Raw genomic sequence first — 14,661 nt, 5'->3', positions numbered from 1 at the left:
TAGCACCAGCAGCACCAACAGACAACCCAGAACTCCCCAACAGCCAATCCAGTCGTAAACGATTCATACAGCAATTACACCCCTTCTCTCTCTCTCTCTCTCTCTCTCTCTCTCTCTCTCTCACACAGACGTTGTCAAGTGGAACTCCATAACTCCTCCATAATAGGAGAGCAGGATCTTATGGCGGTGACTAGCATCAGGAGAGTGGGAGGATGGTGGCGAGTCTACTCAGTTGGCGGCGCGTGCGTTTTAAAATTGTTCTCGGCGGTCCGGCCGAATCTCGGGACTTTACAGCAACAACCTTTCGTAACCTGAATTATTTTCGTATGTAGAGCCAAAAAAATCTTCGTATTTGCTTTCATAACTTGAGTTTTTCGTAAGCTGGGACTTTCGTATGTCGAGGTACCACCGTAATGTAAAGCTTGTAATACCAATGAAAACGAGTGAAAACAAACGGAATCGCTGAACTTAACACAATCTATTAACAGAGAGAAAAAAAACATTTTACAATAAGATGCATTAGTCAAATTTGCACTTTAAAAATACACGGTATGACGAACAATATTACTTTGTTCCCTATATATAAGTAAAGTATCCAGATATTCATTTATACTAACTAGGAAGAAGAACATTTGTTGAAACCAAGTGAGATGGTTGCATCTGGAGTAAAGGAATGACTAGTCTGCATCTCTGCCTGCCTAGGCCACGTCCCTCCTTTCTAATAGGGCTGTATGTTAACGGCAAGTTTGTTGTAATTGTAATTTAATTGAAATGTAATCAATTACATATTATTAGAGTAACTAAGTGTAAATCTTTAATCAATTTAATATCAAATTTCAGTTTTAATTGTAATTTGATAATATAACAGGTAATTATATTTGTAACTGTAATTGACAAAGCATCATGTAATTACTGATGGAAATTCGTATGCTAAAAGGTTGAAGATGTAATACTACCGAATTCCGTAACCTGAAGGAATATTCTTGGAAAGCAATGAAATGTATAAATTCCTTATGATTTCTGATTTATATGACACAAGATACCATAATTAGCTATGTTAAAATGTCAACATAGTTAAAGACCGCCTTCCCGTTCGACTACTGCAAGACGAAAGCATGGTATAGCTAGCTAATAGGCCCAAGAAGCACAATGGGAATAATGCTACCTTCCTCTATATACCTTGGCTGAGAATGAGTTGAATAAGGTGAGGTAACTTGCATACGCCATCAGCTGAATCCCAAACCAAAATATGACTGCTATATTAGTACTTATAATAAAATAATATGAGGATACATACAATATTGGATTACATAGCTATCAGCAAGCCCACACAGTTCAACAATGCTGAATCAGACTGAATCTGATTCTCACTCTTGTTCAATTACATTTTGTACTGAATTATCATACAATCCGATTCTAGTTTCGTGTTCAATTACTCCGGTACTGAATCATCATAAGTCAGAATCCATTGAACCTCCAGGATTGGCCAATATTAATAACTCATCTGACTAGATTTTACCTGCAGCGCTGGTAACGCTGACAGTTAAAATTACCCACTTAGTGGGTAAGTTTTGGGTATATATAGTTTGGGCTGGTCAGTGACCAGGGCTAATTAAGGAGTTCAGGGAGTGTATTGCAATTTTTTTTTTTAACTTGACATTCACTGTTGGCTAAAATTTACCTAATCAAATAAAACACATTTAACTGTTAGCTTTGACTTCCTTTATCTGCATTTAGGAATTAGGTCATATGGATTATTCAATAAACTTTATGTCAAACAACTGTGACAAAATCAGTAACAATATACATATAGATGTCCAATGGTGGATTTACATTTTTGCTATTTGACTCATTATACATATAGCATCTCTTTTATTAATTAAATCAATTAATATGATGGGTTTCAGGCACCAAACATTTATTGACACATATGACTTACATTTGCCTGCTTGTTTTACATCATTTCTCTTACCAACATAATTATGACATATTTTAAATCAATACAACTAGATAAAACTGACAATCAATATGAAAAATAAATTTGATGGTCTTCCATATCCTTTCCCGAGTTACATAAAATCACAAAATTCTGGGGTGACACTTTTAGTGACTGATTGCATAACACATTGTAAACTGATAAAGCTATACCAACAGAAGCATTATTTGGTAAAGAGAACTGACTTGTTTTATTAGAAAATATAGCAGCACCATCTACACCAGATAGATAGTTGAAACAATTGGTATAAACATGGAGCATGAACCTTGTGCTCTGTATGCTCACTAATTATTTCTTATATTTTCCTCTTAGTATTTGTGATTCTGTAAGCTGATAATTTAACGATATTGTAAGCACAGTAACCTAATTTAAAATGTGAAACTACTAATTGGATAAAAAATAAATCTTACCCCAACAAGGTGAGAAACCCCTAAGGCGCCAGCCACAGCTGCTCCAGCACCAGTAACCATACCTATAAGTCCCTTGTTGCTGCCACTACCAGTGTGCTGTGGAGACTGAAATATAAATATGTATAATAGTTTTATAATAAAAGACATTTTTATACAATCTGAAACTTTCCAAATAAAATATCAATATGCACATGCACAGCCCACCCACAAGACCTATTCATGACACTATGTTCATTCTCTTATATTATCATCCATCTGAAAAGAGAGAGAGTGAGAGAGAAAAGGGGGAATGGTACTAAATTTTTTTACCAAAAGATTTGTAAAAAAAAAAAATATATATATATATATATATATATATATATATATATATATATATATATATATATATATATATATATATATATAGACTTCAGGAGGGTCCATGATACACATGTTGTTTAAAAAGGCCATGTTTATTAACAGCAAAAGAAACGTTTCGCACTACTCAGTGCATCATCAGTCTGTCAAAGGTAAAAGACAATAAAATACATTATTAACATAAAAAGGAATTCAAAAGGTAATTAAAATTTACAAGTTAAAACAATAAAAAGTAAAAGAGTATAAAAGTACATAAAACAGAAAACAAAAAGAGACTACCAAAAACACCAACCATCTATAAGCAGGAGAGAAGAGGAATGACATACAATGACGTCCAAGGCCAGACGACAACTATGCCAGATACAAAGTTCCTGAGGAAGTATTACTATTGAGAGAGGGAACCAGTCTTTTAATATATAACGATTCTAAAGTTGTTAAGTGATCTGGGTCCCTTACATAACCAATTATTGAAAAGTGTTGTTTCAGGACTTCGGTTTTACATAATGCGGCATGATTTCTAATATTAGAAAATTCTGGCTGCTTAATTCTTTGGCCAGTGCGAAAGCTAAAACCAAATGGCTGCAATATCTGACCTGCAGTAACCTCCGTGTCGATCCAACGTAATAAGAGCCCGGACATCCAGGGCATGTGAATTTATAAACCACATTGGATCGCATGGAGGACTGCAGGCGATCTTTGAAATTAAAAAATGATCCTATTGTACATGGGTTGTTAGAGATCAGTTTTACGTTAAGACAGGGGATTTCCGGTTTCAATTATTCTTTGTGAGATTTAAAGAGAATTTGGAGGTCAGACAAATATACGGGATTGAGGCATAGAATAATTTTTTTGGGACATCAAAGTTGACTGTTGGAGGTTGTAAGAACTTTGTTAATAACTTATTAACAAAGTTCTTACAACCTCCAACAGTCAACTTTGATGTCCCAAAAAAATTATTCTATGCCTCATCCCGTATATGTCTGACTCCAAATTCTCTTTAAATCTCACAAGAATAATTGAACAGGAAATCCCCTGTCTTAACGTAAAACTGATCTCTAACAACCCATGTACAATAGGATCATTTTTTAATTTCAAAGATCGCCTGCAGTCCCTCCATGCGATCCAATGTGGTTTATAAATTTCCATTTCATGCCCTGGATGTCGGTGGGCTCTTACGTTGGATCGACACGGAGGTTACTGCAGGTCAGATATTGCAGCCATTTGGGTTTTAGCTTTCGCACTGGCCAAAGAATTAAGCAGCCAGAATTTTCTAATATTAGAAATCATGCCGCATTATGTAAAACCGAAGTCCTGAAACAACACTTTTCAATAATTGGTTATGTAAGGGGGACCCAGCTCACTTAACAACTTTAGAATCGTTATATATTAAAAGACTGGTTCCCTCTCTCAATAGTAATACTTCCTCAGGAACTTTGTATCTGGCATAGTTGTCGTCTGGCCTTGGACGTCATTGTATGTCATTCCCTCTTCTCTCCTGCTTATAGATGGTTGGTGTTTTTGGTAGTCTCTTTTTGTTTTCTGTTTTATGTACTTTTTATACTCTTTTACTTTTTATTGTTTTAACTTGTAAATTTTAATTACCTTTTGAATTCCTTTTTTATGTTAATAATGTATTTTATTGTCTTTTACCGTTTGACAGACCTAGGATGATGCACTGAGTTAAGTGCGAAACGTTTGTCTTTGCTGTTAATAAACAAATGGCCTTTTTTAAACACATGGGTTGTATCATGGACCCTCCTGAAGTCTATATATTAATATAGAATATTAGATATAATATATATAATATATCGATATATATATCTATATATTTATATATATATATATATAATATATATATATATATATATATATGATTTTATCATCAATCACCAGCCATAATCACAAGTCAATTTAGGAGGAAGAATGAACCAGATGAAACTGAGATAAGAAATAAAACTGCATGTCAAGTCACCAAAACCTGGTGGTAAATTCTGGCAAATTTCTAGAATAATGGGAGTTTCCTGAGTAATGGATTTACAATGGGAATCAGGCAGAGTACACTCTTCAGGCACAAAGGAGACAATGGCTGGTACACCAGGTTACACAGTCCTCCAGTGTACCAGATAAATGTAATGAATCAAAAAGAGGATGAGGTTGAATTATCTGACTCCCAAATAGAGAGAGGGCATGGCCAGCCAAGTGTTTGGTCCCAATAAGTACATATTAATAATTTTATAAATGCAATCACAAAAGTAAAATTTAGCAAATGAGTTCTGACATGCCAGGTGACCAATCTAAGAATGGTAAAGATCCCAAATTATACTTAAAGGCCAAAGAGGAAGAGAAGGCCTGGACCTTGGGAACATTGATTTTGAACATAGCAAGGTTGTCATAAGATGCAGAAGCTTGGGGAATACCTTGTCTGGCCAGCTGATTCTGATAGTTCAAGTGATGAAACAAGCAAGAACAACAAAAGGATTCAGTTTATTAGTCAAGGACAGAAGAATATTTTTTAACAGAAGATAGGTAGGTAAGACAGGGCTGACATAGGAGTTGAATAGTAAAAATCCTTGTTACATGACTGATTTTCAGCTTCAAACTGGAACAAATGAGAGACCTACTGAAGACCTGAAAGGCATGGAGATCACCAAGGAAATCAAGAACACCGTCTTGAGAGTAAAATCTCAAGGGGAAACATCTAACAGAGGCTCGTAAGAAGGCCTAGGATGCCCATGTAGCACCATGGTCAAACATCAGAATGAAGATTTCATCAAAACTGATTATGGATCTGGCAAAGTGAAGATAAAGCTCAAAAAAGGGATTTTGACGTAAGGAAAAATCTATTTCTGGGCGATTGGCTCGTGTCGCCAGCGAAATATCCTTTAATCTATTATTTCTAGGGTAAATGTACTAACACATACCAGAGAATAAATAAAATAAAGAAAAAGGTCAGTATAACTGACTCGCTCACCCTCCAGGAGGGTGTCGGTATGAACACTAGGCGAGTGAGACCACAACCACGAGCCAAATGCCAATAGAAATCTCCCACTACCAAATCCCTCCAGAGGGGAGCCGACCCACAGAGTGAGCAGCTCGTACTACTACTACTCCATCCCATGCTGTCGACTGCTGCGCCTCTGGTGGCCATCCTGAAGTTAGCAGACAATCTTGGGCGAAGGGATGGTAGGGTGGGATTTCGCTGGCGACACGAGCCAATCGCCCAGAAATAGATTTTTCCTTACGTCAACCCAATCCCTTTTCTGGGCTCAGCTCGTGTGCGCTGCGCGAAATCGTACCAGAGAAATAGCACAAGATTGTAAACAAAAGTAATAAATTAAAATAATCATAGGTCTCAAATAAAATAAAGTAAATATAAAAAAAAGATATAATTGCTAAAAAGATACAAATACACAGTGATACAAACTAAAAATATTGCTTAAATTACCTTATTTAATTCTAAACATGTTTTCTTAACATCAAGGTAATTTACATATGTACAGAGGTAAATTGGCTTACATGTAACAAAATGGTATCTGTGTAAAGGCATGTATCAAAATATAATAGCAATTAAAACAATCAAATGAACAAATTAAATTAACCAACAATGATAATATATAAGGAATGTATATGACTTAATATACAAAACCCGTAACCATTATAAATGAGATGTATCCCCTAGCATAAAAATAAGGGGGTAACATCCATGAGATCAATATGCATAATCATCTGTGAGTGTCCCTAGCCAAAGTAAGGGGCACCCACTACATTATCAAAAAGCAGCTAAGGCACAAGGTGAATGTACAAATGAACACGGTAGGAATAGACGAACTGTTGGGTGAAGCAGGTAGAAAGGAGGACTGAATCTTCTACTACAAATTAACTAGAGTCAGGGGAAACTATGTTTCCCGCTGCTACTGCTGAAAATTTCAGAGCTTCCAAGGACTTAAGGTAATGGCGTTTTGAACACTGTCGGCGATTTCCATCCGGTATACTTTTTCAACTCATCGAAGTTCATGTGTGGAAATAATTAATTGAGGTGGCTACTGCTCTGACATCATGTGCTTTTGGGAAAGAGTCAGGATTGGCTTGTTAATAAAGTACAGGATTTGTTGCCTGATGCTTTAATGGATAAAGTTCCACCTTTTTCCCTCTTAAAAGAGGGGCCCCGATGAAGATGAGGAGGTCCTGGATAGAAAGGCTCGTAAGGTTGAAACTGGACAAAGGGATACATCTTGTGGAAGAGGTAATACTTTCCAAGGTTCCCACCTCATCAAAGGATCTTCATTTTTTGCCAAAAAGCTACGTTCCGGAGAAAGTAGGACTTCCCCTGTGGGAAGGAATTGAATATGATCCGGATCTCTGGATAAAGCCGACAGTTCTGAAATTCTTGCTCCTGAAGCCAGGCTTATAAAAATAGGGTTTTGCCTTAGGAGCATCATAAACGAGCATGTGTCATTATCGGTTTCGGAAGCCAGTTTTTAGAACATCGTTTAAGAACCATGAAACTGACGTAGGCCTCACAGAAGGCCTAAGTCTAGCACATGCCTTAGGAATAGACGAGAAGTAGGTATCCGTCAAGTCTATGTTAAATCCAAATTGAAATATCTTTTTCAAGGCTGACTTGTTTGTCGTAATCGTGCTAGCTGCTAAGCCTTTTTTCAAATAAGGATCTAAGAAGGATATAGCTGAATTAACTGTCATGATTCTGATATCTGACTCTCTCAGGAAGGTTGCTAACTTTTGACAGCAGCATCATACTGCCTCAAAGTTGAATCCCTTTTATCGGATTCAAGAAGAGAATATTCTGAGGGTCAATATTCGCAATTCTCTTTTTGCCGCAAACTTCATGAATCCATAAAGTTAGGGTTTTGAGAATCCCTGAGGAAGCGAACACAGTCTTCGTTTGTACTGACTGGGAGAGCTTGGACTGGGGATCCGAAGGGGACGAAGGCCCAGTTCCAAAATCAGGGTACCAATTGCTCTTCGGCCAGTCTGGGCTACTAGAGCCACTTGACCCTTGAATGTCCTGAGTTTGTCCAATACTTTCCATAAGGAATTCACTGGAGGGAAGACGTAAATCTTCCCCCAGTTTGTTCCAGTCTAGAGCTAGGGCGTCCGTGCGTAAGCCAGATGGGTCCCAGGTTGGGGCTCATTACACGGTAGTTTGTGGTTCGCTTGGGATGCGAAGAGATCCACCTGAAGCCCTGGGACTCTTTGAAGGATCCATTGGAACGAACTGTCGTCTAGTGACCATTCCGACTCTAGGGGTACTGATCGGGATGGGCGTCTGCTATGACGTTTCTGACTCCAGCTATGTGGGTGGAGGAAAGATGCCAACTGAATTTGTCTGCCAGGGAGAAGATGGCTATCATGACGTGATTTAGATGACGTGACTTGGGAGCCTCCTCTGTTTATGCAATGTACTACCACTGCGCTGTCCAGGACTAGCTTTATGTGGGAGTACTTTGGTGGGAGGTAATCTTTTCAGAGTCAAGAATACTGCCATTGGCCTCCAGTCAACGTTTTATATGGTAACTGACGGAACTGAGGTGACCAAATCCCTTGAACGCCTTTTTGTTTACATTGGGAGTAACCCTCCCCAGCCGCTTAAGGACGCGTCTGTGTGGATGGTGATCCCTGGTGGAGGGAACTGAAGGGGTACTGACACTGATAGATTCTTGACTTTTGCCCACGGTCGAAGCCGATTCTTTAGAATCAGAGGCACTGAGGATAGCTTGTCCCTGGACTTGACATTTGCTCGTGAGCGCCAGATCCTGGTTAGGTCTTTCAGTTTGGCTTTCATCAAGATGTTCGTTACTGATGCAAACTGGAGAGACCGAGGATCCTTTCTTGAGCTCTCCTGGATGCTAGTTTGTGATTTAGAAATTGCTTGACTGACTTCGCTATTTCTCTCCTTTTGGTAGATGGAATCGACAGTAGTGTGAGGATAGATTCCATTGAATGCCTAGCCACTGAAAGTTTGACTCTGGAGTGGAGTCTCGACTTGGATTTGTTTATCTTGAATCCTAGATATTCTAGGAACTGGATCACTTTCAGTGTGGCCTTGTTGCATTCTTCGACTGATGGGGCCCAGATCAAACCAATCGTCGAGATACGCCACTACCATAATCCCTTGCGCTCTGAGCTGTTCACTACTACTTCCGCTAGCTTCGTGAACACCCCCTGGGTGCCACGTTGAGCCCGAATGGAACTACCTTGAAGGAGAATGTCTGGTCTCCTATCTTGAATCCCAGATATGGACGGAAGTGTCTTGCAATAGGGATATGATAGTAGGCGTCTGTAAGATCGATAGAGGTGGTGACGGCCCCACGGGAAGTAAGGTCCGCACCGTGAGAATCGTGAGCATCTTGAACTTGTCGCAGCGGATGGCTAAGTTTAAGCGGGACAAGTCTAAGATTACCCTTCTTTTGTTTGAGCCTTTCTTGGCACGCTGAACAAGCGACCTTGAAATTTTAACCTCTTGACTTTGGCTATAGCTCCTTTCTGAAGGAGGTCCTCTGCGTACTCTGGTCAATTCTTTGGAAGGAAGTTGACGGAAAGGTCTGCTGGAGGTGGGTTCGTCAACCAGCTCCAACCCAGCCCTTTTGACACTATGCTCTGAGCCCACTGGCTGAAGAAGTTCCACCGGTGGTGAAAGTGAAACAGCCTCCCTCCTACCTGAAGTTCTTCATTGGTTCTGGTAACCACCTCGGCCTCCTCTGAAGTGCTTTCCCCTATTGAAGGGGCTCCCGATCCTCTCCCACGAAAGGACCGCTTACCTCTGCCTCCCTTGCCCGAGCGGTCATACTTCTGAGAAGCTTGACTCTCGAAGGCTTGATTGTAAGCTGGAGAGATGCGTATGAGGTGGAGGGTTGAGGCTGAGGGGATATCACATAAATAGGTTGTGATTGACCTTTAGACGTGGAGGGTTTGGGCTGTCTGCACTAACGGCACTGCTGGAACTTGCTGAGGGAAGCGCGGTTGCTTCTTTTGGTAAGGTTGGAAACGTCTGGGTTTTCCTTTGTCCCTTACCTTTATGTCAGGTCTTGCCTCCTCCTAGCCGTAAGACCCCAACGGTCTTTAAGGCTCTGGTTCAACCTCGTAGCCTCTGCCTGTACTTCCTTAACCATAGCCTCTGGGAAGAGATCTGCGCCCCAGATGTTAGAAGAGAGTAACCTATTCGGTTCATGTCGAATGGTTGCCTCTAGCAGGACATGCTTCCTACAATTCGTCCTAGCAGTGGCAAACTCGTACATATCTGACTGCACCGTTTGAGTCAGGGCTTTGGTCATAAGCTTAAAAATTGGTTTCTGAACCATAAGCCATGGTTGCTACCTCAGACATAGCCATCGAGTGATTGATCTGGCTAGTCGAGATTTTGAGTCAAATTCAGCCTGAATAAGACTATCTGGGAGCCTGGGTAGCTTTTCACCAAACTGCTCCATAGCACAGTCAGGTTTGAGTTTGCCAGCTGAGAATGTATTTGGCAAGTCTTCCCACACAATTCTCCGATTGAAGGGAGCAATGGAGATGGGATCTGCTTCTTCAACTGAGGCATGGGTTCCCCCTTCTGAGCTGCTGAGATGGTCGCCCTTGCTATCTTGGTTAGGAACGGGAGCGGGGTACTCTCATCCATTGTGAAAATGGTAAAGGGACTTTTAAATGGTTGTACCTTGGTGTTCGAACAATCCATGTCCTCTAAACATCTGAGCCATTCTCGCTGAGCCTGGTCTCGAGAATAGAGGACTGTCTCCTTTGGTACCCTATCGTCCCGAACCATAGCCGAAGGCGTGAGCCTTGCGTAGCCTATGAAAGGAGGCTGTAGGCCTTCCGGGTAGAACTCGAAGTCCTCTATTCTTCGAGTTCGAACTCCGGTATGGAGATGAGACCATCCTGGTGGAAGGGGGCGTATGACGCTACTCTCCAAGGATTGTTCATGAGAAAGCGGGCAGCGAGTCATACGGGGGAAGCTGAGATCCACTAGTGTTGGAGGTTGAGGGAGAGGCTAGAGGGGCTTCTCTTAGGCCGGCTATAATAGAATCCTGAGAAGTGATCCTGTCCGATAGGCGAGATATCATTTGTTCCCATACTACTCTTAAGGGATCCCACTAGATCGCCCACCTGTTGCAACAGGCCAGCATTGGAGTCCAAAGCCGGAGCTGCTGCGGAGGTGGAGGGTAGGCTCTGAATAGGAACCAAAGGTAGCGGAACTGGTGATACTGCCGGGGTGCGAGATCTCTCCTTGGGGTTTATTTCTTTTCGAGGACTTAGAGCCGGAGCTAGACCCTTTAGACCTGTCTGGGCCGGGATTACGAGCCGGAGACTTACGCGAGGAAGAAGACGAGGACGTCTTCTTCGAAGACGATGACGTCTTAGTCAAGGTCATTACTTTAGACTTGATCTTAGGTCTAACCGAAGCCTCAGGAGGAGTATACAATTCATCAGCCGTAAAGCCTTGGAAGGATGGAGAGGTTGCAGGAGTAGAAGAGACAGACAGACCCAAGGGAGACCCTTGGGTACCTGCATTACTTACCTCGACCAACAGGTCGTCTATACCTACCATAGGTTCAACATTAATATCCAGGGTAGCGACATCCGTGGGAGATATCCTGGTCTTGTTCAGTTAAGGAGGCCGCCAGCTGTTGTTGGATGAAGGCAATAGACGGGTCCGCCTCTACCGGGTCGACGTACCCTGTCGCCTTGCCTCCGGGAAAGATGAGCAATGCCAATCGCTTCTCAAGTATGTAGGGCTGACCCTTGGCGGCGTTCTTGCCAAAACCTCCGACCCAGGCCCGCAGGGTAGCCAGTGCTGTATCCCTTACTGCCGGAGCCTGTAAGAGAGGGCGTATTTTAGACTTAAGAATCACTTAAAACTAAACTTAGAGTATAACTTAAACTAGATGCCTTAAGTTAATAAATGATGAAAACTTAAGTACTAAAAGAAGCGAAGCAGCTACTGGAGGTGGAATACTTACGCCTTCCAAAGCTGGCTCACCAGATCGTAACATATGGTACACGTTTCATGGTACCAGACCTGGATGTCCCCGTGCGGAGTCGCGCATGGAGCATGGGACCGGCAAACTTCGTGTCCACAGGGGTCCTGAAGTGTAGCGGAACATCCCGGATGCTCACAGTTGGTGGCCTGTAAGTGGGAAGACACATGAGTATCTTAAAGGGATATCACTTACAGACTAAAGGGCAAAAGAACTCCGTTACATGCCGAGCTCGAAAAAATTTGGGCATAACCCCTCCCTGCATTGCCTGAATAGGCTATAATCCCGGAGAGATCCGGTAAAATATGAAAGGGAGGGGGGGGATGGTTTAAGATACTTAAGATAAACTTAAAATAACTTAACCTAAACACAAGCGAACCGGACTAGGTCCAGTTGAAGCGGAGTGTAGTAACTCAGCTAACGGTGAGGTTAGTAGAGACCTGCTGTATGCACCGGTCCAACTATGGTTGGACTATCTCCTTCCGCTGGATACCAGGACTCCGATAGGGAGGAGCTCTAGTAAGGAGGGAAGGGCGAGAGGACATACATGCTCGAGCTAACCCGGAGCGACAAGGCAGTAACGGAGGGGGGGGAAGGCCAGGGCCCCCCCACAACGTACCACCCGGCCGGACCGAGAAGCGGAGAGGTCGGAACCAGTCTGGGTCTGTCCGACTCCCTAGCCCCTCCGGTGGAGGGGAGAGGGGAGGCACGGCTCGGGTATGTGAGGCGAGCAAGGACAGACCGACCCACCCCCGCCCGACTCTATGGGAAGAGCGGGATAGGGGGAGAGGGGACTGGGCAGGCTCTGGCTGACCCGTGATCACGCAGTGACCACGAGGCGGTAAACTGAGATACGGTAACCCAACCTAGGCCAACCAACTGATCAGAGAGAAGCTATCGGGAAGCAACCTGAACTGAAAAGCGGTAGCATATAGGCCCATAGGGCTAAAACCAACTGATCAGAGAGAAGCTATGTGGAAGCACCGAACTGATCAGCGGTAGAATAGGCTCTGCGAGCCGGGACCTAGGCGAAGCCAGACGCCAAACTAACCTAATAATGACAAAATACACATATAAATAAAATAAAAATGAAAGAAAGAAGGTAAAATAGCAGGAGAAAAATCCAGAGATGTACGACTAACCCGAAGGCAAGTCTACCACTCAAAGCTAGTCAGGGGCCGATACTAGAACCTAGACTAGGGTCTGGATAGAAAAAAGCCTACATAAGGAATGATAAACATGCATGCATGACAACCTGAGTAGACCTTAATAACGCGGATAATCAAAATAGAGCGTAAATGAAAAGGGGATGTTCTAGGTATGGAAGACAAGAACGACAAACCCATCACGCGGCAGGACCATGCCGCCATGCTTCCGACCCGAGAACGTATTTTATACCTAAAACAAAAAACGGCAAATACTGTCTCAGGGACGGAAAAAAAAACCAACTACCGTAAATACTGAGTACTTAACTTAGCTGCTGCAATAGCTGCACGCTCCATTATCGAAAATCCGAAGAAAGGGCACAAAATACACAGAGAGAAAAATAGCACTTGTGACTCGTGCGAGCTAACTGAAAAGGATGGCCACCAGAGGCGCAGCAGTCGACAGCATGGGATGGAGTAGTAGTAGTACGAGCTGCTCACTCTGTGGGTCGGCTCCCCTCTTGGAGGGATTTGGTAGTGGGAGATTTCTATTGGCATTTGGCTCGTGGTTGTGGTCTCACTCGCTAGTGTTCATACCGACACCCTCCTGGAGGGTGAGCGAGTCAGTTATACTGACCTTTTTCTTTATTTTATTTATTCTCTGGTATGTGTTAGTACATTTACCCTAGAAATAATAGATTAAAGGATATTTCGCGCAGCGACACGAGCTGAGCCCAGAAATATTCTTGTCACTCCCGAAGTCCAAGTTGTGTGGAGGAAAGACCAAAGTCAAGCAATACAGTAACCTAAGCTTGATAACCATCAGACACAAGAGTCCTCCAAGTGGGAAGAGACCTCAAATAGATAATGAGGAGTTCCAAGTCCAGAAAATTACAAATTTTCAAAGACAATTTGTATTTTTCATAGCTACAAACCTGAGGTCTTAAAAATAGGATAATTTCTAGCGCCTAGCTGGATCCGGTTAAAAAGCAGATGAAAGCAAGGAATCTTGTGATATCTGGTAACACATGCGTAGATCGGGTGAAGAGTGGTCAAACACCGCTCATCTACGGCAGTCTTTCCCAACTCAGGATGACTTAACAAATAGAGGGGCGGCTAGAGGTGGGCAGTACTATAACGTTAAGACCTCAGGTTTGTAGCTATGAAAAATACAAATTGTCTTAGAAAATTTGTCATTTGTTCATAAGCGAACAAACCCTCGGTCTTAACAATAAGATAGACTCACACTTGGAGGGAGGTATAAGACATCCTATATCGGCTGGGGGCCTACCCGCCAGTCCAGCTCTCAAAAGAAATAGTCTTGGAGAGGGACTGAAGCCCGCTGAGAAGCTATATACACTGGTATCTAACCACTCAGAACCTGAGTGACATAAATGATATATGGGATAACCATTGTATAAGGAACCAAAGAGAAACTTTGACTGTCCAATAACAAACCAAGACACTAGTACTCCCAACTCCTCCTTGCCCAGGAGCGGAGCCTATGCTACCAAATAGTGGGTAAGATATTGTACATTGCACAACCACACTACCAGTATGACTACCTCACTCACCTGTATCAGGTCCAGCAAATGACATGTCTATTCCTTAAACCACCCGAAGGAAGAAGGAAAGGTACTAGAGAAAGGAGACCAGCCAACTTACTCATTCTCTCATCCACACAATCATCTTAGGTAAGATACAAAGATGCCCCGTTAAGGGCAACTATGAGTTACACAACCTGTTGGGCAGCCACCACA

At 42.3% G+C, this 14,661-nt stretch overlaps 1 protein-coding gene across 1 annotated transcript in view; it reads right to left on the bottom strand.

Annotated features, from left to right (window-relative positions):
• The window catches only part of LOC135201854 (galectin-4-like), a 218,109-nt gene that overhangs the window by 84,922 nt on the left and 118,526 nt on the right, over window positions 1-14,661 (bottom strand). The window contains 1 exon segment of the mRNA XM_064231146.1: window positions 2,407-2,511. Within this exon segment, the coding sequence (XP_064087216.1) occupies window positions 2,407-2,511 (105 nt within the window).

This window comes from Macrobrachium nipponense, chromosome 28 (assembly GCF_015104395.2).
Source record: "Macrobrachium nipponense isolate FS-2020 chromosome 28, ASM1510439v2, whole genome shotgun sequence".
In the NCBI taxonomy this organism is placed as follows: domain Eukaryota; kingdom Metazoa; phylum Arthropoda; class Malacostraca; order Decapoda; family Palaemonidae; genus Macrobrachium; species Macrobrachium nipponense.
The sequence above is the reverse complement of the archived record's forward strand: the minus strand, read 5'-3'. Positions and strand labels throughout refer to the sequence as shown.